This window comes from Chelonia mydas, chromosome 3, assembly GCF_015237465.2.
Source record: "Chelonia mydas isolate rCheMyd1 chromosome 3, rCheMyd1.pri.v2, whole genome shotgun sequence".
Lineage (NCBI taxonomy): Eukaryota > Metazoa > Chordata > Testudines > Cheloniidae > Chelonia > Chelonia mydas.
The window spans coordinates 66,186,470-66,213,970 of NC_057851.1; the positions used below are offsets into that span (position 1 = coordinate 66,186,470).

Below are 27,501 nucleotides of genomic sequence, written 5' to 3' on the forward strand. Positions count from 1 at the left end.
GACAACTGACTAAAACAAACAGAGGGGCTGAGACTTGCAAAAGTAAACATGATGGAGGAACAGAAGGAAACAAACATCACCCCAACTCAGCAAAGTTATGTATGAGGTTAATTTTAATCGCATGAGCAGCACCTTCTATTCACAGATATAAAATTAGGCACAGATTTAAGTACAATGCTGAATTAGAACCTAGAAGAGGAAGAAGTACGACTGTAAAAAGTAGAAGGGAGAACATTACTTCTCTTTCCCCTTTTCAGTCCCTCAGCTTATTTTTTTATGTTATGGTACAGACTTTTGGGGGGAGATAGGAGGAGGGGGTAAAGGGAATTAGCTGCTTATGAAAAAAGAGGAGGGAAGTGATTAGGATAGAGCAGGTTTCAAAGTAGCAGCTGTGTTAGTCTGTTTCCGCAAAAAGAAAAGGAGTACTTGTGGCACCTTAGAGATTAACAAATTTATTAGAGCATAAGCTTTCGTGGGCTACAGCCCACTTCATCGGATGCATAGAATGGAACATATAGTAAGATATATATATACATATACAGATAAGTTGGAAGTTACCATATAAACTGTGAGAGGCTAGTTAGTTAAGATGAGCTATTATCAACCGGAGAAAAAACTTTTGTAGTGATAATCAAGATGGCCCATTTAGACAGTTGACAAGAAGGTGTGAGGATCAGCTAAGTAAACTCTTTGCTCCAGGGCTGGATGCAGCCCACTGCAATTCAGCCTATCATTTACAACAGTGGAAACTGCTTCAGGGATCTGTACATACAGCTAGCAGCAAAGAGAAACCGATCCCAGTCAGTTTCGCCACTCAGCACCCTGTGAAAAGTTTCTGAACTACTTTTCAAAGAACGGGAGGGGGAATTGGTCAGGTCAGTTTCCGTTTAGCTCTTTGATGATGGAAACAGAAACTGACAAGGATCTCAGGAAGTTAGTCCGTTTTCCCTTTACAGCAGCTCCATCTGATCCAGGACGACAATTTTTATTGGTGGATACAAGAGCAAAAAGGGACAACTGTTTTACAGGTAGAAGGATTTCTGAGAGAAGCGGGACTGAAGGTTGCCGGTTGCCAGTTCTCCCCCCCCCCCCCCCCGAGTCCTTTGTGGGAAGAAGGTTTGCTGTGCTGGGGGCCAGGGCGCAGTTCTGGGGGAGGATGAGAGAGGTGGGGCATCAAACGGGACCGAAAAGTGAAAACGTAGCGAGACGCCACTTGGAAAGGAGAGAGGGGGCCGAGAGGCGCCGGGTCCCAAGGGCTCCCCTGGAAAGCGCTGGTGCCTGCGACGCCCCACACCCAGCCCCGGGGAGCCGCCCCGCACTCAACCGGCCCGGCTCGCGGATGGGGTCGGGGCTACGACTCCTGACACCACCACCGGGGCCAAAGACCCGTTACCCCGCCCGGCCCTTCCCCGACCGGCACGGCGCCCCCTCCCTCTCGGCGGCTCGAAGCGGAACGGGGAAGCTGTGGCCGCCCCGCGCCGAGCACCCCGGCCCCGCTCACCTGCCACCGGCTGCCCCCTCCTGGGGCAGCGCAGCCAGCGCGGCGGGATCTTGTTGTAGGACATGGCGGCGCCGCCCGACAGAGCTCGCGCTGACACCCGGGCCGGGGGCTGCAGACGCGGCTCCTCCCCACTCAGCGGCTCCAGCAGCCCCTTCCCCGCCGCAGCTTCATTCAGATCCACCTCCACAGCAACCGCCGCTCCCCACAATGCACCGCTGCACATACGCCACTTCCGCTTCCGGAGCTGCTTTGCCAGGGCCGAGCCGCGGCGGGGCGTTGCTTGGGCGACGGCGTTTAGTGTCAGCGCCTCCCGGCTCCCTCAGGCGGCGGTCGGCCCTGGGGTGGTGCTCCGGCTGCGCGATGGGGGCCCGGGTCTGGCAGGGGAACCCGCCCACCACCTCGGTACAGCCCTGCCTGCGAGGGGAGGATGGAGCTGCGCCCGCCTCCTGCCCACGGTTAGCGTGTAACTTCTTCAGGGCAGGGACTGCCTTTGCTGGTGTGTGTTTGTACAGCACCTAGCACAAGCCAGCCTGGGCTGTGCCTAGGTGCTACTGGGGTACCAGGAAATGATAGAACAACCCTGCTAGCCTGGAGGAAAAAAACAAGGGTGACCAGATAGCAAGTGTGAAAAATTGGGACACTTTTATTTGTGGGGAGGGGCAATAGTTTCCTGTCTCAGACAAAGCCCGTCATATCAGAACATCTGGTCACCCTAGAAGACATACACACTTGCTCTCATAATCGGTGACCTTACTCCTTCCATCAGATTCACGTGTGTGGAGCCTGGGGTCCACACAATCCTATTGAAGTCAGTGGGGCGCCACATGAGCAAAAGCAAGATAGGAGTCTAAATTATCATTATTTATTATTTGTATTACCATAGTGCCTAGGAGCCCCATCATGGACCCTGTTGTGCTAGGTGCTGAACAAACACAAAACAAAAATACAGTCTCTGTCCCAAAGAGTTGAGAACCTAAGTATGAGACAAGAGACAACAGAGGGCTACAGACAGACCAGCAGTGGGAGTACAAGTGAACAATGAGCATGATAGGCAATACACAGTCTTTACACAGCAACAGCCTAATCATTGTCAAGTTGTTTGTTTGTTTTGTTTTTAAGAATCACGGCAAAGGAGAGTTTTGAGAAGGGATTTGAAGGTGGATAATGAGATACCTTTGCAGATAGTTTTGGGGAGTGTTTCCCCATGTGGGGCAGCATGGGAGAAAGCACAAGATGGTTCAAAATTTAACAAGTAGGCAGTGGAGGCTGGCATCATTGGTCAGTTGGAGCCAAGCATGTAGCGCAGGGGTCGGCAACCTATGGCACACAAGCCAATTTTTAATGGCACGCTGCTGTCTGCCGGGGACAGCAGCGTGCAATTAAAAATCCTGCCCAGCCCAGCCCACTCTTCTCCGCCCCCACCCATCGCTCTCTCCTTGCAGAGGCAAGCTTCCCCCTCCCCCCGCCTCTTCCCAGCGTGCAGGGTTCCTGCCCCTCCTTCTCTCCCTCCCTCAGCTGATGGCCTTTGCTACGGATGGGGAGAGGGAAATCGGAGCCGCAGCGGGCTCTCTGCTCCGGGGACCTTGGGGAAGGGGGTGGAATTGGCATATCCCCTCCAGCCCCCTGCCGTGAGCCGCTCAGGGCAGGGGGCTGGGAGCACCCCCACGACCACAGCCCTCTGCCCTGACCCCTGCACCCCACTCACACATCCCCAGCCCTCTGCCCTGATCCTGAACCCCCCACAGCCCTCTGCCCTGACCCCTGCACCTCCCTCTGCCCTGACCCCTGAACCCTCCTCACACAAACCCAGCCCTCTGCCCTCACCCCTGCACCCCCCACACACCTCAGCTCCATGCCCTGACCCTTGCACCCCCCCACAACCCCAGCCCTGACTCTGGCACCCCCCACACATACCCAACCCCCCAAGCCTCCTGCCCTGACTCCTGCACCCCCCATGCATACCCAGCCCCCCCACACCCCATGCCCTGATTCTTGCACCATCCACATCCCCATCCCCACCCTGAGCACCAAATGGGAGCTCCTGCACACACACCCCCACATTCCCACCTGCACCCCTCACACCAAATGGGAGCTGCCCAGGTAAGCACTCCACACCAAAACCTCCTGCCCCAACCCTGAGCCCCCTCCCTCTTTCTAGCTCCTGGCAAGACCCTGCACCCCAACCCCCAGCCTGCTCCTTCACCCCCAGCCCTGTTCTCAACGTACTCCCACCCTCATCTCAGTGCAGAGAGAGGAAGAGAATGGGCCAGAACCAGGGAGAAAGTAGGTACCTACTCTATGTGGACAGGGCCGGGACCCCAGACCAGCAGCGGGCTGAGCGGGGCCGGCAGCCGGGACCCTGGCTGTCAGGAGCCAGCGGACGGAACCCCAGACCGGCAGTGGGCTGAGCCGCTCATCCCACTGCTGGTCTGGGGACCCAGCTGCTGGCCCCGCTCAGCCCACTGCCGGTCTGGGGTTCTGGCTGCCAGCCTCTTGCCAGATGGGGGCCTGGCCGCAGGCCCCACTCAGCCCGCTGCCGGCCTAGGTGAATGGAACCCGAGGCCAGCAGCGGGCTGAGCGGTCCGGTGGTGTAAGATCAGCATTTTAATTTAATTTTAAATGAAGCTTCTTAAACATTTTGAAAACCTTGTTTACATATGACAATAGTTTAGTTATATAATATATAGACTTATAGAGAGAGACCTTCTAAAAAACGTTAAAATGTAGTATTGGCATGTGAAACCTTAAATTAAAGTGAATAAATGAAGACTCGGCGCACCACTTCTAAAAGGTTGCTGACCCCTGATGTAGCGCTTGATAGGAAATGAGAGATGATAGATAGGTTGGGGATTGACTGTGAAGGTACTTGAAAGTGAATACAAGCATTTCATGTTTGACATGAGAGAGAGAAGAAGGAGCTTGTGGAAGGATTCAAAAAGAGGGGTGACAAGATAAAAGCAATGAGCAAAGAAAGTGAATACAAGCAGTTTATGTTTGATGTGAGAGAGAAGGAGGTGCCTGGGGAGGCATTCAAAGTGAGGAGTGACAATGTCAAAGCAACAAGCTAAGAAAGTGATCTTTGCACCAGCATTCTGAATGGATATGCACAGGGCAAGACTGTATTTGTCAAAGCCAAAGAGAACAATATTGTAGTAGCTGATATATGAAATGATGAGAGTTTGAATGAGAATTTTAGTTGTACAAATGGATAAGAAAGGCCACATCTTAGATGTTATGAAGAAAGAATTGGCAAGATTTACGTATAAAATGAGGAACCATAGAGAGGTCCAAATTGCAGATCACACCCTGTATCAATATTTGTCTAGAGAAAGGGAAATGAGCAGTTTCAATAAGAACAGTTGTCAAAATTAGTAGATTACAATTTTGCTAGTTTATTTTCTGATTATTAATATTCTAAGACTATTGGCTAGCCACATACTTATCCTGGTTAAACTTAATGCACTATTACCACGTCCAGCTATTCATTTGGAAGTAACTTATATTTCATTTATTTTCTGAAACTTTTCATCACATATGCACTATATTCTATACTGTACTGAAACTAAGATCCCATTTGTTCCTTAGCTGAACATGCAACAGTCAGACACTAGATGGTGCCAAGAGACCATCTGGAAAAGACAAAATGAAATCTGAGTGCAGGAAGTCGTAATCAAGATTAGAAAGGGTCTGAGAAACAAAGAACAATCACAAAGGGCCCAATTCTGATTTCATCATGATTATTCACAGAGTAAGGTGAGCAAGGGTGACGGAATTAGGCCCAAAGTGATATACACAGCTGAAAAATAGTGTAGTAATACAAATAGATTATGGACTCTTTGTGTCTGGAACTGTGATGACACTCTGACATCTCTATGCCGCTACATATAATTATAAAATTATTTAAAAAACAAAATTTATGATCAAAGAATTCAGAAATACTCTCATGCAGAAAAAGCATGGCTGAGCTGGGGGAAGACACAAAAATTGTTATTTGTTATATTATGATAGAATCTAAGCCCTGTTCAGGATCAGGATCCACTGTGGGAACTGATTACTCCCACCTCTTCTGGTTCAGAGATACCAGTAATTTACAGTTTATAAATCCCTGGATAGAATTTGATAAATTCCAGATAGTCATCCATTTTTCCTCAAATTAATTATTATATTTATTTAATATTTACTTTGGGATTGGGGCCTCATTGTGCTAGGCACTGGGTGTACATATATTGAAAAGACAGTTGCTGCCCCAAAGAGCTTTTAATCAGTACATTAATGCTATGGACTCCATCACCTCAGTAAGAAGTTAATCCATTTATTCACGACTCGATGAAATATCATCTCCTTAAATCAGAGGTCCCCAAACTGTGGGGTGCACCCACGTAGGGGGGCATGGAGGAACTTTGGGGGGGCATAGCGGGGCCTGAGCCAGCCCCCACAGGGGGTAGGGAGGGATCGCCACCCAGCCCTGTTCTGCCCTCAACTCCGCTCCAGCCCCAGCTCCCGGCTAACTTCAGAGCCCATGCTACACAACCCCATCTTAGTGTGGAGGCGGCAGAGTCCGCCTCGGTGCACCGGAGGCTGATCCTGGCAGAAACCAGGAGAGACCTCCTGGATTACGAGCAGGGAAACTAGGTGCTTGGTCGACGCATGGGGCTCTCCACCCTTCAGACCCTCCTGTTCATATTCCAGAAGATGGCGCAGCCTTATTGCCCACCTCTTGGGTTTTCCTTGAGCGGGTCCTGCGAGAGGGTGCCCCCCGCTCACTCCAGACCTCTGGCTCTCCGACCTTTTCATCAGGCTCCTGCCCCGCAAGTCCCCCCCCAGCCCCCGGCCCCGTTTTTTCCGCAACCCAAGCCATCTGCACGCAGTGCAGCCATTTCGCTTCCGAACCGCGCCTAGGGAACAACTCTACATGCTTGTGCTCCACATATTTCACTTCCTCACCCTCCTGTTCCACGCCAAGTGGCAAGACCTTTTACCACCTGTGGAGGGTGAGGGAGCCCAGTGGGCCAGCCTCCCAGAATTCAATATGTCTCCATTCCCAGTCCGGACCCAGTCCCGCCCCCAGCCCCAACCCCTCACCATGACTCCATTCATAGCCCCAGACTCAACCCTCTTACCCCTGTCAGTAGCGCTCCCCCCCCCAGCACTACCGGCTCCTGGTGGGGTTGGGGGCGCAGACAGGGGTAAGGGGGAGTGCAACCGTGAAATGTTTGGGGAACACTGTCTTAAATGCTTCTTACATATGTTCTCTCTTCTCTTATCTAGATTATCTAGGCATTTCTGACAGGTTTCAGAGTAGCGGCCGTGTTAGTCTGTATTCGCAAAAAGAAAAGGAGAACTTGTGGCACCTTAGAGACTAACAAATTTATTTGAGCATAAGCTTTCGTGAGCTACATCACTGAATGCATCCGATGAAGTGTGCTGTAGCTCGCAAAAGCTTATGCTCAAATAAATTTGTTAGTCTCTAAGGTGCCATAAGTACTCCTTTTCTCTAGGCATTTCTGTTTCACCCATGACTGTGGTATCTAGTCACCAATTTAAACCTTATCAGCTAATTCTTATCTGGCCAGTAACCTGAAATAATTAAAAATATAAAATAACTATTAACATATTTATTTTAAAATACTAACCTTAGCTAGCTTAAGTACTTCAATCTTGTTACTGTTACTGCTTGTTACAAATCAGAACTAGGAGTTTTGCCTGAATGAAGAGCAAAAGCTCTTTTCTATAGTAGCGCAGGTCAGCAACCCTGTTACTCTTCTGTTTCAGTCTGGCATTCTTTGTGTATGTCTATGATGAAATACAGAAATCTGGATTCTTATTTCTATTCTAATATTAAAATAAAAGCCTCACTCAGAATGGTTTTTGAAAGAGACATTTCCATCTTTCCAGTGGGACTGTTTTGAGAGCTGGAAGCAATGCAGGCCAAGGAAAGTTAGTAAATAACTATTTTTTCACTATTGCAGAGAATTGGGGTATATTACTACAAACTACCTAAATTAATCCACCTCTTCAATAAAAATTTGGCAAACAAATATAGAAAAGAAAAAACAGAAAGATTAACCACTAATCTGAGACTACAACAGGATTTATATCACCCTAGGTTATTACATAAACTAAGTGGCTTCTGATTTGTACCAGCAGTCACACAGGGGCATTCTTCCACTGTGCATCCCAAGTCACTTCCTAAGAAGAAAAGCCATTAACTAACCTGGAGCCTATAAACTGATTATGTGTGGTATAAAAACTTAAATAGTATTGAATAGAAAATACTTTTCTTTGATTTACTGGCTGGCTGACTTAATTTGTTACGATTTGATTGTTTAATGCTGCAGGTGGTCTGACTTTGTAGGTTATGTAGATATGATTTTACTGCAACTAAGTGGTTATTACTATGTTGTTGTAATTGTCAGGTTGACTGGAGCTCTTTGTATAGATTTTTTTAATATTATTTAAATCTAAATAAATATTATAACCTGTTAGACTAGTCATACTGTACCCCAATAACACTTACATTGCAATGGTGTTGGAATGGAAAATCATTGAAATTAAAATATACTTTGGAGATTTAGAATAAGATTTTTTTAAATGGGTACATAAAATTTCAGCTCCTAAATCTATCTTTAGGCATGAAATTAATGGCCTGATTTTCAAAAAAGATGAACACCCATCAGCTCCCATAAAAATAAGAAAGAACTGGTGGGTGCTCAGTATTTTTGAAAATCATGTCACTTGTTCTGGTGCCAAAAAATGGACTTGGAGACTAACTTTAGCATCCTAGCATCTGAAACAAATTATAATTTTCCCAAACCAGCAACTGGAAGAAACATATTTTCAGGGGGAAGTTTTTTTTTTTATTATTTATGCAAAATTAAGAAGAGGTGCCTATCTAAAGTTCTTGGCATCCCTGGCACAAGTTCCAAAAATAAAATTAAAATTATAGTGCTCTCCCAATTTAAGGCTACTCCCCAACAAATTACTCTGCAACAAATAAGAAAAATCTTTAGGACATTAGGGGGTACCATGGCCCCACATATACATAACTTAATTTTACGTCTGGGGACTAGAACAACTCATCTTCTTTGTGTCCAAAACAAACAGGAAGCCGTCTAAAAATAAAGCAATAACAACTCTTGGACATGTTCCCTAATGCAAGATTGTCATATACTTCCGCATAGATATTCAAAGACAGGAAATCATGATCATTTAGTGGAGCAAAAGAAATTACCCAGTCAAACTGGGTTCTGTAAACTCCAAGAAGCTATAAAAATAGGAGAGTAAGGAAAGGAGTATGAACAACTCACCTCTGAGTCTTTATTGAAATCTTGACTAATTGTTCAAGCTTATGCGCTGGGAAAATGACAATTTCAACTCAAATCTCTAATGGATGATGACACTGTTAATTCAAACTCTATAATAAAATCCAACATAGAAGAGATGCCACAATTAGTTCATGGTAGAATTACTTTAATTCAAAATCCCTTGAACAGTTGAATGTTATTAGGATATCCCCTTCCTTGGCACCTACCATTACCGCCTTGCAAGCCATAACCCCTCACATAGTATGAATCCAAAAAAATTTATCCCACCCACTTCATAACATAGCTAGCCCTCCTGACAAGAATAGTGAACAAAAGCAATAGATGCGATCATCAGAGAAATAAGTAGCAGATGTTCACTTGATGGCCAGACAGCAACAGTTCTATTTTCATGTGCCTGGAGGTCACAAACTTCTCAAAGCTTAATGACAATAAAAAAATAGACAAGAAAGCTATTTTTGTTCTCCTAGCCAATAAAAACAAGAACCCACAATATTGACATAGAGAAATATCTGGGACCCTTACTTCTGGTACTCATTAGAGAGTTACGAATCTAAGTAGGGCTGTTAATTTTAACACCACCTTCTTAAACATAAGATATGGACAATATCTTTTAGATTTCTAAATAAGGGCACTAATCCCACAATGGGCTCCCCAGCCCAAGACATTGGCATATGACTCTCTTGCTGTGTGTGAGGCATACCAGAATTCCACCGGTCCTTTACAGGAGTCCGTCTTGAGAAATCACTACTAGAGTTCCTTCAAGGCCTGAGGTGCCTGAGATATTCTGCCTTTGTAGTTGATGTCTCTCAAAAGAATGGTCCAATGTGGCCACTGGAGCACCTCTGGCAACTCTTTCTAGGGCCTGTAGAAAAGTGTCAACAACACTCTGTGGACATTGTCTTCAAAGCTACCTGACAGTCAGCACAGACTCTCAGATCTTCTTTCCCAAAACAAAATTCTTCTTCTACTGGGGCCAATAATTAATTCCAAGTCAGAGCAATCTTGCCTGCAGTATAGTTTATACACTTCACAGCTTGAAACACTTCCACAGCATGTGAAGGCAACATGGATTAACTTATCTGCCTACACCCAAAATACTTTAATTGATCATGACTTCCTGGATGCTGTAGTAGAGGTGAAGAAACCTTTCTTGGCTTCTCGCACAGCTATGACATAAGACATCCAAAACTTGGCTATAATCAGTTACACTTGGTAAATACTTCCATCACCAGCACTGTAGCTGTCTTTCTTTCTACTTCATCTATCCAACACTATCTGTATACCATGGGGACCTGTAAGGATAAAGTTTAGAGTCCATAATATCAATAGTTGGAGGGGATAACAATTCTATTTTTATGGTTTATTTCAGTATCACCCAAAATGAGCTAAACACTGTACACACATTTAGGAAGACAGTCCATCCCTCGAAGAGTTTACAATCTAAAAGAACAAGAAAATTATTACAAATTGGGGAAAGGAATACAACATAACAAGCAATGTGGTTAGGATGATGATAGCCACATGTCTTATTAGTTAGCTGGTTTTTATATATTTGATTATGTATTTATATGATTCATACAAAAGAAACTACATTAAAACAAAATAATATGCATTGTAAAGTCAAGCTCTTTAAAGTTAGAAAATGCCAGAATAAGGCTGGCCTTGCAACCTTAGTTTTGCCGTCATTCTGTACATATTAATTATGACATAGTCTTTAATTACAGGATCACGTACTATTTTCTCCACAGGACCCTTGCCTCATTGAGTGCACAGGATGGTCAAATGAGACTATAACTGTATCTTACCTCCCTCTAACAACATATGCCGTTTTCCATGTTCCCCATGCAACTCCAGCTCTACACTCTTATACTATGTCTGCATAGAATCGTAGGACTGGAAAGGACCTCAAGAGATCATCTAGTGCGGTCCCTTACACTCAAGACAGGATTAAGTATTGTCTAGATCATCCCTGACAGGTGTTTGTCTAACCTGCTCTTAAAAATCTCCAATGATGGAGATGCCACAACCTCCCTGGGTAATTTATTCCAGTGCTTAACTACCCTGACAATTAGAAAGTTTTTCCTAATGTCCAGCCTAAACCACACTTGCTGCAATTTAAGACCATTACTTCTTGTCCTATCCTCAGAGGTTAAGAAGAATAATTTTTCTCCCTCCTCCTTATAACAACCTTTTATATACTTGAAAACTGTTATCATGTCCACCCTCAGTCTTCTCTTCTCCAGACTAAACAAAACCAATTTTTTCAACCTTTCCTCATAGGTCATTTTTTCTAGACCTTTAATCATTTATGTTGCTCTTCTCTGGACTTTCTCCAATTTGTCCACATCTTTCCTGAAATGGACACAATACTCCAGCTGAGGCCTAACCAGTGTGGAGTAGAGCGGAAGAATTTCTTCTTGTGTCTTGCTTACAACGCTCCTGCTAACAGTGGCAGATTTAGAGTTAGTGGGGCCCTGTGTGCAGCTTCATTTTCAGGTGCCCCCCTTGGGACGCAGCCAAGAAAAACAACATTCTCTCCTATCTCCCCCTTCCTCCCCGTTTTTCATTCTTTTTTTTTATCCTCCTCCTATATTATAAGTAATGGAAAGTAAATGAAAATAAAATGAGGTACCTTGATGGGGCAGGGGACTGGGGTGCAGCAGGGGGTGTGGGGTGCAGGCTCTGTGAGGAAGTTTGGGTATGGGGTGCAGGCTCTGGGCTGGGGCAGGAGGTTGGGGTGCAGCAGGGTGGTAAGGGGGCAGCATGGCTCCCAAAGCAACTGGCACACACACCCCTCCAGCAGCAGCTCCTAGGCAGGGGCAGAGAGGGGGTCTCCGTGCGCTGCTGCCCGCAGGCACTGCCCCCACAGCTCCCATTGGCCACAGTTCCCAGCCAATGGGAGCTGCGGAGACAGCACTCAGGGCGAAGGCAGTGCATGGAGACACCACCTTCCCAGGGGCCACAGGGACATGCTGGCCGCTTCCTGAAGTGGTGCAGAGGGAGGGAGGGAGGCAGAGCAGGCAGGGAGCCGCCTTAGCTCTGCTGCACTGCTGCTGGCACGTCTCTGCGTGCGCCTTGGGGGAGGAGGGCAACGGGTCTCCATGCGCTGCCCGGGGCGCACAGAGACATAGAAGCAGCTGTCTGCTTCCATGAGCAGGATGGGGCCACCAGCCACAGTATGCAGGCAGCCTGCCTGCCTGAGTCCTGCTGCACCACAGGCCGGGACTCCGCACTGTTGTTGGGGGCCCCGTGCCACCACACGGGTTGTTTCATGGTAAATCTGCTCCTGCCTGCTAATACATCCCAGAATGATGTTTGCTTTTTTTGCAATTGTGTTACACTGTTGACTCATATTTAGCTTGTGATCCACTATGGCCCCCTAGATCCCTTTCCACAGTACTCCTTCCTAGGCAGTCATTTCCCATTTTGTATGTGTGCAGCTGATTGTTATTTCCTGAGTGGAGTACTTTGCATATGTCTTTACTGACCATTTCTCCAGTTTGTCCAGATCATTTTGAATTGTAATCCTATCTTCCAAAGAACTTTGCAACCCCTCCGAGCTTAGTATCGTCCACAGAGTTTATAACTGTACTCTGTATGCCATTATCTAAAATCATTGATGAAGATGATGAACAGAACCAGACCCAGAACTGATCTTTGCAAGACCCCATATGATATGCTTTTCCAGCTTGACTATGAACCATTGATAACTACTCTCTGGGAATGGTTTTACAACCAGCTATGCACCCACCTTATAGTAGCTCCATCTAGGTTGTATTTCCCTAGTTTGTTTATGAGAAGGTCATGTGAGACAGTATCAAAAGCCTTATTAAAGTCAAGATATACCACATCTACCGCTTCCCCCCATCCACAAGTCTTGTTACCCTGTCAATGAAAGCTATTAAGTTAGTTTGACATGATTTGTTCTTGGGAAATCCATGGTGACTGTTACTTATCACCTTATTATTTTCTAGATGTTTGCAAATTGATTGCTTAATTATTTGCTCCATAATCTTTCCGGATACTGAAATTAAACTGAATGTTTGTAATTTCCTTCGTTGCCCTTGTTCTCCTTTTTATAGACTGGCACTATATTTGCCCTTTTCCAGTCCTCTGGAATCTCTCCCGTCTTCCATGACTTTTCGAAGATAATTGCTAATGGCTCAGATATCTCCTCAGTCAGCTCCTTGAGTATTCTAGGATATATTTCATCAGGCCCTGGTGACTTGGAGACCTCTAACTTGTCTAAGTAATTTTTTAACTTGTTCATTCCCTATTTTAGCCTCTGATCCAACCTGATTTTCACTGGCATTCACTGTGTTAGATGTCCAGCGCCATTTAAGCTTGGAGTTGTAATTGCCAGCTTGCCTAGATGTACTGTGCTAGCTCTATTTGAGTGATCACCTAAAAATAGCAGTGTGTCCATGGCACCATGGACGGTAGCTCAGCCTAGCCACTGAAGTACATAACCAGAGGGCCAGGCGGGATTGTACTCAGCCTCAGCCTGTGCCACCACGGACACACTGCTCTTTTTAGGCACTAGCTCAAGCTGGGAATCGCATGTCCCAGGCATACCCTTATTCATATATTTAAGGACCCTCACTGTGCTCTGTGCAGCACCATTGATCCAGGGAGTTAGCAGCAAGTTGCCATACATCATCCTAAATAATAAGCCTCAGTGCAGACTGAGGTATTGCAATCTCCCTGAGAGATTCCTTAGAGAAGGGATCAGAGTATTTTAAACATGTAAAACTTATTTAGAGTTTTCGTAGCACTAGTCTTCTTCATCCTCCCCACTACCCTTAGACAGTATCTTAGGGAAGATACAGCACTGTGATCTGCCCTAAGGACCTCTCCAAGTGGCGATCAAAAAGGAAAAAGTTAAGGTTGTGTGGGATTGTGGGGTAGGAGGCCTGACTCTAACTGCATTTACTTTCATTGAATTTCATGGTTCTCTAATTTTTGTGCATTGGTTGAGAGTATTTCCTGGTTCTCAGAGGTTTCTGGTTTTGGCTGCCAAGTTTCGTGTTCTGAGAGAGTACAAAGCACTGTTAAGTTAAGTTATCTTAAGTCCTCTTCAATAATGTGGTCATTGTTGGTTGGTTTGTTTGTGTTAGTGAATAATTCCTTATCTGCCTCCAACCTGCAGAAATTCCTTGATACGGCTCTTGAACAGGCTCCTTCTTCATCTCTGTAATGGCTGAGGTCTTTTATACCCATTCTGAATTGTATCCACTAAAGTTAACTTAATTTTTTACTGTTCTGTATAATATGGATCTGTAAGGGTTGCTTTGTAATAGTTACTTTGTGTCAGAGACTCTATGGGTCTGGTCAAAAGACCACTGAAATTAACTGAAAAATTCCAATTGACTTCAATGGGCTTTGAATCAGGTACTATATTTATTACTTTAAAGAGGAATAAGAAAAACATGCGTGTTTATGCATAACATCAGAAGGTCACACTTAGACAGGAGAAATTCAATATTTTATTAAATGCAGATTAGTATTCAAATAAACAATGGAACAGGGAAAGAAGGAATATCAGAATTAGGAATGTAAAATTTAACCGGTTAACCGCTAAACTTGATGCTTATCAGTTTCGGTTCTGCTGCCGCCTCCCGCACCCGAGGTCCCAGCTACTGCCCCACGCATCCGGGGTCCCGGCTGCCGCCACACGCACCCCTGCACCCGGGGTTCTGGCTGCCAGCCCCAAGCCCAGGATCCCGGCTGCGAGCCCCACGCCCGGGGTCCCAGCTGCCAGCCCCACACCAAGGGTCCTAGCTGTTCGCCCCACGGCCGGAATCCCAGCTGCCAGCCCCGCCGCCGGAATCCCAGCTGCCAGCCCCGCCGCTGGGACTCCACTTCCAGCCCCACACTTAGGGATGCCAGCGGCCTGTGTGGGGTGGTAGCAGTGATCCCCAGCATGAGGCCAGCAGTGGAGTCCCAGTGGCAGGGCCAGCAGCTGAATTCTGACCGTGGGCCTGGCAGCCAGGACACCGGCTGCAGGGGGGATCCCTGGGACACCAGCGGCAGCAGGGATCCCTGGTGCAGGGCAGCAGCAGAATCCCATGTAAAACATCCTGTCCCCTGGTTTCCCCATTAAACATTTAACTGTTTAACCGATATAATTTTAATTGGTTACATGGTTAGGTTTTTTACATGCTATTTACATCCCTAATCAGAATTAATATACCACAATATGACTAAAACCTTGATTATATTCAAGGGCGCCCTGGCTTAAAATAGGAAGCTCAGTATTGTTTTACCATATTTCGCTTTTTAAATGGTGCACTGAATTAGATAAAAACTATATTACCACATCAAAGGAGAAAAAGCCTATTTTTAGACAAAGGGTGGAAAGAGAAGATGAGACATCCCTTTCTGAGACATGGCCCACACAAACTTTCCATTCTTGCTTTCGGTAGAAAAAAATCAGTTTCTGGCAGGTGGTGCTGTTGAACTGGTGCTGCATATAGTTTTACCTGCAAGTGTAGCTGATGCTTTGTCTGCACAGGAAAGGTTTTTTCCATATAATCTAAAGTGTGAATTTAATCAGATATAGCTAAACTGATATAACCCACAGTGCGAAGACACTTATTCCAGTGTAAGAAGGTTAGGTGGGGGAGGCTGTCTGTTTTTTTTCCGGGGGAGGGGGTGCTTGCTTTGGGTTATGTTTCTTGGAAAGGGGGTTAAAGTCAACCCCCAAAAGCTATTCTTATGTTAGAATATGAGTGTCCACACAGGGCATTATACTATACAATTATATTAAAATTTTCTCATGTAGACAAGGACTGTGGACAAATCATGGTCAGCAAACCATGGTTAAAACCTGCTTCAGTTACTGAAATGGTGCTGTACATGATTTGTCCTGATCTGCACTTACAGCTGTGTTCGGCTGTACTAGTTGCTGACACCCATTGTTAGCATAGGGGGCATTTTGTAGTGTAGAAAAATCCTCATATATAAATGCTGGAATGCTAGTTGACCGCTTGTTAAGGCAAAGAGAAATTCTGTCTCTCAGAATGATCAGTTAACAAGGGACAGCGTGCCTTTTGCAGGGGTTAGTTTAGTTATATTTATCATCTATTTAACTTTTGTTTGTGGTTTTCACTTTGTTTTCTATGCTATATCAAATCAACTTTGGCATAATTTAACCACAGATAGATGTGATGACTTCAACTGGTACAATCTCACTTAGGGCATGTCTACACTACAGACTTAAGTCAACCTATGTTAGGTCTACTTACAGCCACTGCAGTAATTACTGTGCACTACCCTCCTTCTGTCGGTGGTGTGCATTCTCATCAGGAGCGCTTCCTCCAACTGAAGAGGGGCAGCGTGGGGGGCTGAGAGTCAGGACTCTGAGCTCTGCACACCTCCACACTGGGAGCATAGGCACTGGCTTCTGCTCCCGCTGGTGGGAGCTCGACCCCGCTCTGCCCCTGGCCCCACCCCTTCCATGAGGCCCCTCCCATGCCCCACCCCATTCCAACCTCTTCCCCAAAGTCCCCACTCCAACTCCGCTCCCTCCCTGCCCCTATTCCGACTCCTTCCCCAAATCCCCACCCCGGCCCCGACTCTTCCCCGCCTCCTCCCCTGAACATGACACGTTCCTGCTCCTCCCCCACCCTCCCGGAGCTTGCTACGCTGCCAAACAGCTGTTTGGTGGTGGCCAGGTGGGAAGCGCTGGGAGGCAGGCAGAGGAGCGGGGATGTGGTGCGCTGGGGGGAGGCAGAGGAGAAGGTGGGGTGGGAGAGGGAGGGGAGCTTGGCTGCTGGTGGGTGCAGAGCACCCACTAATTTTTCCCCGTGGGTGCTCCAACCCCGGAGCACCCACGGAGTCAGCATCTATGACTGGGAGCCCAGCTGTCCCTTCTCCCCTCCCCAGGCTCTTGGCTCCCTGCTCCCAGCCAGGAGTTGGGGGCAGTACCCCTGCTTCTCTGTTTCCTGAGCAAGGAGCCTCCGGGCAGCAGTATGGAGCTGTGAAATTGACAAGACAGTCAACTGCCAATGTAAGTAATGCAGTGTAGACACTGCGTCGCCCTAACTACACCAGCATAAGCCCTATGCCTCTTGTGGAGGTGGAGTTATTATGTTGGTATAGCAGGGCACTTACATCGGCAGGACAAGACTGTGGTGTGTACGCTGACATAATTAGGTCAACGTAAGCTGTTTTAGGCTGACCTAACTCTGTAGTAAACACCAGGCCATAGTCACCTCGGAGATAAGGAAAGTAACTTCTAAACTTACGGGAGATAGTAGTAGCAGTGAGCATTTGGTCAAAGGGCTGCCATCCCCTCCCCACACAGTACTGCCAGTTAACTGGCATAGGCCAATATGAGTAGAGGGAGAGCCTTACAGACTGAGACATGCCTAGTCGGGCTATACTCTCACTAGCTTTTCTACATAGTCTTAGATCCATTTATTGTCTCCATTGCAGGTCCCCTGGCCTTCTCCTACCCCGAATACAGCCACCCCTGCAGTGATTCCCTGGTATGTTCCCAGACCTGCAGATATCCCACAACAAGCATTCTGCTTTCAGGAGATAGAACCTAGTTTTGGCCAAAGTTGAACTAATTTAAAAATAAAGTTACTATTTGAGATGATTGGTACAAAGGCTTTTCAACATCATGTATTTGCAAAGCACATATCCTTTTATTGATGTACTTTCCTCAGAGATATTGCAAAAATACCAATGGAACAATACTTTGAAAAATATCACAATATATAAGCAGCTCTGATAGGAATAGAACAAAGGTTCTGTTGTTGTGCTCCACAACAGAACAAATAAGGAAAGAAAAGAGAAGCGTCAGAAAAAAATCCTCACTAATTAAAAGAAGTGGAGTAGAGAGACTACAATCAGACTTTTCATATGTTTGTTTCAACCGGGTGCTCTTTACATACAACAGAGAGTTAATAACTAAAGATATGCAATCTAGGCATGCGTAGTGACTAGTCATTCCAATAAATATATTGCATAATGGTATGACTGGATTTCCTGACTAAGTACGTCCAGCCCCTGAAACGTTTATGTCCTACTTCGGGAATTTCCAAAGTGTTATGCAAATTGGTGCCAGCAGCATATCCAAGTTATGTGGTTTCACTTACGAACACATATGGAAACAAACTGAGTTTTATCCCAGTTCCTTGTTTTGTCTCTCCTGACAATGAAGGCTGGCAGCACAGCCTACCTAATTTAATTATTTCTAAGAGTGTCTGTTTCTCCCAGTCTTAAAACTTAGGTTATAAATAAGTGAGGCCAAAAATAGTGTATGCTTGGTTTCACAGCTGCAAACATTCATCTGTGAATAAATGAATGTTGCAATCAAGAATTTCCAAAACACTACGTAAATGCCAGTAGTCATCAACAAATTATGCAATTTCACTTCTGGTTTATCTAAACACATACAGGAGACATACTCCATAGCTTTTACTTTACATAGTGACCTGCTCAGTCATCTTGATCAATTTCAGGTTTAAATACAGTATTTTTATATACATACATATATGACAATGAAAATATGCTTCACCAAAATGCTGCAGAGCCTGGCTTTTGTTTGGATTGGAAATCTTTAGAATGTTTGTTGACAGGTACTAAAAATGTTTAATAAAAAGATTTTACATTTTTATTATGACCCATTGGTTAATCATGATTTTTTCCATTGAATTGTAGCTGTACAACACAATACAAATAATGCAGGTGATTTTTTTTCCTTACAAAGTCTCTTAAAACACAAGTTTCTGTCATGCTGGATAAATGAAAAGGCTCTTTTAGTGTGATTTTCAACATGATCTAAACAGAATTCACAAAGTCTGTATGTTGTATAGTTACCACTTATGCAATATATCTACAGCTTGTTATGCTCGTATCTGTTTTAGGACATGGGTGTCTTACAGTTCAAACCATTATAGGGACCCTGTTGCAACCTAGTTTTATTCTGTAGTGTAAATTAAATCTTACCTCTATTACCAAGCCATTCTAAAGCCTTGGATAGTCCAAAGTTTTAGCACTGTTCAATCATATGGTCAACATCTTATCTACCCTATAGTCTGGAATCAGATTATAACCAGGTCCCCTGACATGGTTCTGTTTAAAGAGCAGATGGGCCCTCAGTGACACAGATTTATCGTGATTCAGAGGCTGAATTACCATCTGAACGTAATTTCCCATACAGCCTTTTATGTACAACATTGCACTTTTATGTTGCAACATGCAAGCCTTTTATGTAGAACATTGCACTTTTATGTTGCAACATGCAACGCTGCTGAATATATGCAACTGGGGCTGGGAGGAGGGCTCACCTTCCTCTGAACCAAGCTATTGGCCCTGCCAAAGGCAGGATATGAGATTTGGTAGACTAGGGCCTGATCTGATTTGTCAAATCCTATATTCTTAAGTTCTGAAACGTTCCTTTTCTTACCATATTCTCTTTATCCACTATGACAGAGCATGTGTAGCCTAAAGCTGACTCACCACTGTGTGCACTTTGTAAGTGTCCCCATGTGGGCCAAATTGGTGAGATAACTGAGAAAGTACTGGGTTATTAACCAGTTAACAAGGTGTACCAGCTCTTCAGCTGAGGACACTTAAAAAACTGGCAGAAAGAGGAAGGAAGAAAGGGCTAGAGAAACCCAGGATCTTTGGGAGGTGAGCACTCTTCCCTTGTGCCTAGAGACAAGTTAAAAAAGCATTATGTAGGAGGGCAAGGACTGGAATAGCACATTGTAAATAAAGCCCACGATGGTGAACTAGAGTGACCAAATGTCCTGATATTAGGGGTTTTGTCTTATATATGCAACTATCCCCTCACCCTGAAAAAAATAGGGTTCTGATTTTTCACACTTATTCTCCGGTCACCCTATGATGAACCAATGCAGGAGCGTGTGAGGATTGTCTGTGGAGAGGAATCCAGAGTCAGGGAGGCCTGCTCTTTGACTTTCCTGTTCCATATTTGTTAAAATTAATAAATACGGCCATATAGCCTCCAATGGTTAGAGCTGTATGGGTGTAAAGGGGCAGAACTGAGCTTTATGTCATCAGTCTTGTCCCAACCGTTTTTCTCGTTTCATGATTCTAACGACAACAGACAACTTTCCATTTAGAAAGCCAAAGATAGTACTGCACACAGGAGGATAACAGCACTGAATTGTCTTCTGGGGCGTCATACATATTTCACAGATATTGCATCACCTGACCCTATCATACGAGGCATCAGAAGTGGTGCTCATGAACATAATCCTCAGGAAAAAAATTTAGGCCGCAGCTGATTAATTTCCTTGTCTCCTTATAAAAGGTTTTAATTTATCATAGCACTCAGAACTGCAGTAACATTATTTTCTTAAACAGCTTAGAACATAAGAACGGCCATACTTGGTCAGACCAATGATCCATCTAGCCCTGTCTCTGACAGTGGCCAGTGCCAAGTGCTTGTCATTGAGAGTGAACAGAACAGGGCAGTTTATTGAGTGATCCATCCCCTGTCATCTAGTCCCAGCTTCTAGTAGTCAGAAGTTTAGGAACACCCAGGGCATGGAATTGCATCCATGCCCATCTTGGCTAATAGCCATTGATGGACCTATCAGAAACTTATCAAGTTCTTTTTTGAACCCAATTATAGTTTTAGCATAGTCATAGTTTGGGGGAATGTAGGGGGAGCATTGCCCCCCCCCAAAAAATGGGGGGGGGGTGTTACAAGTGTTCAAGTGACACTTGTAACTTCCCTCACCAATTTCTGTGACTGGGGAAGCTTGCTCTGCTCCGCCTGCCCAGGGGGTAGGGGGGAGGCTTTGTCTTTCCCACACTGCACCTCCTCCTCCCGCCACCGACGCACATTTCAGCTCAGGGGATGGAGGAGGCAGTTCAGAGGCAGCTGTTCTCCTGTGCTCTGGGTCACTGCCCAAGCATCTTGCTGCTGTCTCCTGGTCCTAGTGCCCACCTGTTTCCTGTACAACGGTGGGTGCCCGGGGGGACAGGGCAAGGAGGGCTGGAGGAAAGGGGGTGGGAGTAAGAGACAATGGGATTGGATGGGGCCAGGGACAGTGGGGAGTGGAAGGGGGAGGAGATGTGGAAGAGAAGGAGATACGGGAATGGGTGGGGGGAAGCAGGAGCCGGGCATATGGCATCCCCTCGACAGCAGCAGCAACCCCAGGAGGCAGGCAGCTGCAGCAGCACAAGAGCAGCAACATCGCTGCAGCAGCCGATGCCAGAGTAGTGGCCAGCAGCAGCTGGAGCTCCCCCGTTAAGACAGCCTGTCTCCCCCAGCATCGGCAGCCCAAGTACCACTCCAGGCGGGGGAAGAAAGCCAGTGAGCCAAAGGAACTGTCTTAAGAACATAAGAACGGCCATACTGGGTCAGACCAAAGGTCCATCCAGCCCAGTATCCTGTCTACCAACAGTGGCCAATGCCAGGTGCCCAGAGGGAGTGAACCTAACGGGTAGTATCTCTCTCCTGCCATCCATCTCCACTCTCTGACAAACAGAGGCTAGGGACACCATTCCTTACCCATCCTGGCTAATAACCATTAATGGACTTAACCTCCATGAATTTATCCAGTTCTCTTTTAAACCCTATTATAGTCCTAGCCTTCATAACCTCCTCAGGCAAGGAGTTCCACAGGTTGACTGTGCACTGTGTGAAGAAAAACATCCTTTTATTTGTTTTAAACCTGCTGCCCATTAATTTCATTTGGTGGCCCCTAGTTCTTTTATTATGGGAACAAGTAAATAACTTTTCCTTATTCACTTTCTGCACACCATTCATGATTTTGTGTACCTCTATCATATCCCACCTTAGTCGCCTCTTTTCCAAGCTGAAAAGTCCTAGCCTCTTTAATCTCTCCTCATATGGAACCCATTCCAAACCCCTAATCATTTTAGTTGCCCTTTTCTGAACCTTTTCTAATGCCAGTATATCTTTTTTGAGATGAGGGGACCACATCTGTACGCAGTATTCAAGATGTGGGCATACCATAGATTTATATAAGGGCAATAAGATATTCTCCGTCTTATTCTCTGTCCCTTTTTTAATGATTCCTAACATCCCGTTTGCTTTTTTTCACTGCCGCTGCACATTGTGTGGACGTGTTCAGAGAACTATCCACGACGACTCCAAGATCTTTCTCCTGATTAGTTGTAGCTAAATTAGCCCCCATCATATTGTATGTATAGTTGGGGTTATTTTTTCCAATGTGCATTACTTTACATTTATCCACATTAAATTTCATTTGTCATTTTGTTGCCCAATCACTTAGTTTTGTGAGATCTTTTTGAACTTCTTCACAGTCTGCTTTGGTCTTAACTATCTTGAGCAGTTTAGTATCATCTGCAAACTTTGCCACCTCACTGTTTACCCCTTTCTCCAGATCATTTATGAATAAGTTGAATAGGATTGGTCCAAGACTGACCCTTGGGGAACACTAGTTACCCCTCCCCATTCTGAAAATGTACCATTTATTCCTACCCTTTGTTCCCTGTCTTTTAATCAGTTCTCAGTCCATGAAAGGATCTTCCCTCTTATCCCATGACAACTTAATTTATGTAAGAGCCTTTGGTGAGGGACCTTGTCAAAGGCTTTCTGGAAATCTAAGTACACTATGTCCACTGGATCCCCCTTGTCCTCATGTTTGTTGACCCCCTCAAAGAACTCTAATAGATTAGTAGGACATGATCTCCCTTTACATAAACCATGTTGACTTTTGCGCAACAATTTATGTTCTTCTATGTGTCTGACAATTTTTATTCTTTAGTATTGTTTCAACTTATTTGCCCGGTACTGACGTTAGACTTACTGGTCTGTAATTGCTGAGATCACCTCTGGAGCCTTTTTAAATATTGGCATTACATTAGCTATCTTCCAGTCATTGGGTACAGTAGCTGATTTAAAGGACAGGTTACAAACCATAGTTAATAGTTCCGCAATTTCACATTTGAGTTCTTTCACAACTCATGGGTGAATGCCATCTGGTCCCAGTGACTTGTTACTGTTAAGTTTCTCAATTAATTCCAAAACCTCCTCTAGTGACACTTCAAACTGTGACAATTCCTCAGATTTGTCACCTACAAAAGACAGCTCAGGTTTGGGAATCTCCCTTACTCCTCAGCCATGAAGACTGAAGCAAAGAATTCATTTAGTTTCTCTGCGATGACTTTATTGTCTTTAAGTTCTCCTTTTGTATCTTGATCGTCCAGGGGCCCCACTGGTTGTTTAGCAGGCTTCCTGCTTCTGATGTACTTAAAAAACATTTTGTTATTACCTTCTGACTTTTTGGCTAGCTGTTCCTCAAACTCCTTTTTGGCTTTTCTTATTACATTTTTACATTTAATTTGGCAGCGTTTATGCTCCTTTCTATTTACCTCACTAGGATTTGACTTCCACTTTTTAAAAGATGCCTTTTTATCCCTCATTGCCCCTTCTTTTACATGGTTGTTAAGCCACGGTGGCTCTTTTTTAGTTCTTTTACTGTGTTCTTTAATTTGGGGTATACACTTAAGCTGAGCATTGGCTTCAGCATGCACATGTATGCATGTGCACATGGACACTTTGCTTCCCACCCCCCACCCTCCTGGCTATATAGCAGTCAAACTATGCCTATGAGTTTTGGCCTTCACAAACTCTCCTGACAGTAAATTTCACAGGTTGACTGTGTATTGTGTGAAGTACTTCCTTATGTTTGTTTTAAACCTGCTGCCTATTAATTTCATTGCGTGATCCCTGGTTCTTGTGTTATGTGAAGGGGTAAATAACTCTTCCTTATGCATTTTCATTTTCCAATTCTAATAGAGAGAGAGAGATGGGGCGATCAGAACTGGATGCGGTATTCAAGCTGTGCGCATACCATGGATTTACAGTTGGCATTATGATATTTTGTCTTTATTATCTATCCCTTTCCTAATGGTTCCTAACATTGTTAGCTTTTTTGACTGCCACTGCACATTGAGTGGATGTTTTCAGAGAACTATCCACAATGACTCCAAGATGACCCCATCATTTTGTATGTATAGTTTGAAGTCTGTTTTCCAATGTGCATTACTTTGTATTTATCAGCATTGTGCATCATCTGCCATTTTCTTGCCCAGTCACCAGTTTTGTGAGATCCCTTAGTAACCCTTCACAGACACCTTTGGACTTAACTGTCTTGAGTACTTTTGTATTGTATTCAAACTTTGCCACCTCGCTGTTTACCCCTTTTTCAACACCATTTATTAATATGTTGAACAACATTGGTCCCAGCACAGATCCTTTGGGGACCCTGCTATTTACGTCTCTCCACTATGAAAACTGACCATTTATTCCTATCCTTTGTACCTTCCCTCATATCCCATGACAGCTTACTTTTCTTAAGGGTCTTTGGTGAGGAACCTCGTCAAAGGCTTTCTGAAAGTCCAAGTATACTATATCCATGGGATCACCCTTTCCACATGTTTATTGACTCTCTCAAAGAATTCTAATAGATTGGTGAAGCATGATTTCCCTTTACAAAAGCCATGTTGACTTTTCCCCAATATATTGTGTCTGATCATTCTGTTCTTTACTATAGTTTCAACCAATTTGCCTGGTACTGAAGTTAGGCTTTACTGGCCTGTAATCTCCAAAATCACCATTGGAGCCTTTTTAAAAAATTGGTATTACATTAGTTATCTGCTACTCATCTGATAGAAAGGCTGATTTGAGTGATAAGACCAACATAAAGAATTCATTTAGCTTCTCCACAGTGGTCATGTCTTCTCTGAGTGCTCTTTTAGCACCTCAATCAGGTAGTGGCCCCACTGCTTGTTTGGCAGGCTTCATGCTTCTACTGTACTTAAAAAAAATATTGCTTTTTAGTTTTTGTCTTTTGCTAGTTCCTCTTCAAATTCTTTTTGGCCTGCCTAATTATACTATTACACTTGATTTGCCAGAGTTTATGTTCCTTTCTATTTTCCTCAGTAGGTTTTGACTTCCACTTTTTAAAAGATGTCTTTTTTGTCACTAACTGCCTCTTTTACTCTGTTATTTAGCCATGGTGGCATTTTTTGGCTCTATTACTGTTTGTTTATTTGGGGTGTATATTTAGTTTGAGCCTCTTGTGATGTTCTTTAAAAGCTTCCATGCAGCTTGAAGGCATTTCACTCTTGTGCCTCCTCCTTTTAATTTCCATTTAACCAGCCTTCTCATTTTCATGTAATTTCTCTTTTGGAATTTAATGCTACTGTGGTGGGCTTCTTTGGAATTCCCTCCCTCCCCCATAAGTATGTTATATTTAATTACATTATGGTTGATATTACCAAGTGTTTCAGCTATAGTCACCTCTTGAACCAGATGCTGTGCATCCCATAAGACTAAATCACAAATTGCCTCTCCATTCGTGGGTTCCAGGACTAGCTGCCCAAGAAGCAGTCATTAACAGTATCTAGAAATGTAATTTCTGCATCCCATCCTGAGGTGACTTGTTTCCAATCAATATGGGGATAGTTGAAGTCCCCCATTATTTTGGGGGTTTCTGTTGCTTCTCTAATCTCGCTGAGCATTTCAAAATCACCATCACCATCCTAGTCAGGTAGTTGGTATGATGCTGGTAGACTATGTGCTAGTTCATGCAAAGGCCCATAAGCCTCAACTGAACACTGGCCAATACATAGTTGGAAACCAGTCTGGCTCACCTGTGTTAATATTATTAAGTTTATAAGAATGTATTTAGATTTTATGAAATGCCTGTAAGACACTGCATGTACTAATCTCACTTATAACATCTGTGCCCCATGTTATAAAATGATATCAAGTGTTTGCATTGTAATCCTTTGTAATTGTGGCATGTGAACTCATCCCACCACCATCAACTCTGGGAGGAAGGGGAAAACCCCTAACAAGAAGAAACTATCTTTATGCTGCTTGGACTTTAGGAGGGCATGATTTCCAAGCATATATTATAATAGCTATGTGGCTTAATCAGAGTGAAGGGACTAGGCAGGGGGTAAAAGACAAGATCAGAGAGACAGACCTAAACTATACAGGGAATTGGAGGCAGAAGTAAAAAGCTTAAAGTTGGGGAAGAAGGTGAGAGGAAGCTAATGATGGTACTTGAAAAGGGGCTGAATATAAGCCTGAATAGTAAGCAAGGGAGACCACCTTCTTAGCAGCAATTTAGTCAGATTGAAGGAGGGCTAAAGAAGAGTAAGTTGCAGTAATCATATTGAGCAATAATTACGGCCTAGACAAGGGTTTCAGTAGTAGGACTGAACTAATGAATTTGAAATAATACAGACGAGGGAATCTTGTAGATTTCAAATTGTTATCTACCAGGCACAAAGAAATGGACAACACAGGAAGTAAAAAATAATTTAGCAGCAGGGTTTTTTTTGTTTCTTTTTAAGGAGCACAAGACATATAATTCATTACAATCTCTGTACAGAAAAGGCTACTGGTAAATGAAAAATTCCAACTTGCGAAGGAAAACCCCTACTCTCCTTCCAGCTGAGGGAGTCAAAAAGGAAAATCCCTGTCTGAAAATGAGTAAGCAAAGAGCTCAGCTGTCATAAAGGAAAGAGGAACAAAGGCAATGGGTACTTTGACTTAAGCAGTTTCTTTTCAAGTTACCTTAAGTGACGTTAACGAATAAAACTTGTTGCTGCTGTTTAGTTAAATTGTGAAAGTTTGTTGCTCATGTTTTATTAAAAAAACCTAGGTTTGCCAGGGGGCGGGGAGAAACACACACACACACACCCACCCCCACCCAGAAGACCTAGCAAAGTTCACAGAAAGATCTGTGATTTTTTTATTTAAACATTTACCAAATAGTGGAAAAATTCCCTACTTTCTACCAAATATTCCTAAAACAATATCTGAATACACACACTATATAGCCAGGATTATTAAACAATGACAAAACTAGAGATAATTCTGGTGATATTTTGTTTTCTACTTTCTTTATATATACACACCTATTAATTTCCATAGAGTTTAAGGCCGGAAGGGACCAGTAGATCATCTAGTCCAGTGATTGTCAACTGGGGTACCGTACATGTACCCCTGGTGGTACTCAAATCTTCCAGGGGGGTACATGAACTCACTAGCTGAAAACAAAAAGCTATTTTATGATGGACAAGCTCCCCCCACCACAAGCCTTTATCTGTACTACAAAAACAGACCCACAAAAGGTTTAAGCTCTAGCATAGTTGGGGGCTATAGTGTAGTTAGCACACAAATTTGTCCAAGTAACCTGCCAGCACAACCACAGTAGTTAAAACCATTAAAAAAAATAGCTGTGTAATACCCAAAGAGACACAATTGAATCCAATTAATTTTGAGACTCAAGACACAGCACTGCACCACAATTTATCCTCAAGCACCAGTAACTAGATCAGGAATCTAATCATGGTAAGAGGCACGCTCATAAGTCTGGACATTCCTGCCAAAGCAGCTACTTATCTCAGTAGCTGCCTGGTGGCAAAAGACACTAATCAACTGTGAAGGAGATAAACACTTTCTAATCACTGGGTTGGTGAAGCAGTTACTGGGCAGTTGATGTAATTAAGCAACCTTTAAAAAGCCTTAAGACTGAAATGTCAATGATCTCTCATGCTTCAGGTGATTTTTTGTTTGTTTGTTTTACTTCAGATATACAGATGTTTTATTTATTAAAGCATTTGGGACCAACCAACAAAATTTCCCTTAGAGGAATGAGATAGAACAAGTTGCAT

The 27,501-nt window shown here is 44.3% G+C and overlaps 1 protein-coding gene and 1 long non-coding RNA gene across 6 annotated transcripts in view; one reads left to right on the forward strand and one right to left on the reverse strand.

Moving 5' to 3' along the window:
* RNGTT (RNA guanylyltransferase and 5'-phosphatase) overlaps positions 1-1,858 on the reverse strand; it is a 449,575-nt gene extending 447,717 nt beyond the window's left edge. For 3 of the 4 annotated variants that reach the window (XM_037894456.2, XM_043542650.1, XM_037894455.2), the window contains exon 1: positions 1,502-1,731. In XM_037894456.2, coding sequence (XP_037750384.2) covers positions 1,502-1,724 — 223 coding nt within the window. In that variant the 5' untranslated portion in view covers positions 1,725-1,731. Of the gene's footprint in view, positions 1-1,501 lie in introns of all 4 variants that reach the window. The other variant, XM_037894454.2, reaches the window with a different exon arrangement.
* Positions 1,740-27,501, forward strand: LOC122464995. Of its 2 annotated transcripts, none has more exons than XR_006289483.1 (2): positions 1,740-1,956; positions 26,176-27,501. It is a non-coding gene; the product is annotated as an uncharacterized LOC122464995 (long non-coding RNA). The 2 variants fall into 2 exon arrangements; XR_006289484.1 differs by having other exon boundaries at positions 26,214-27,501.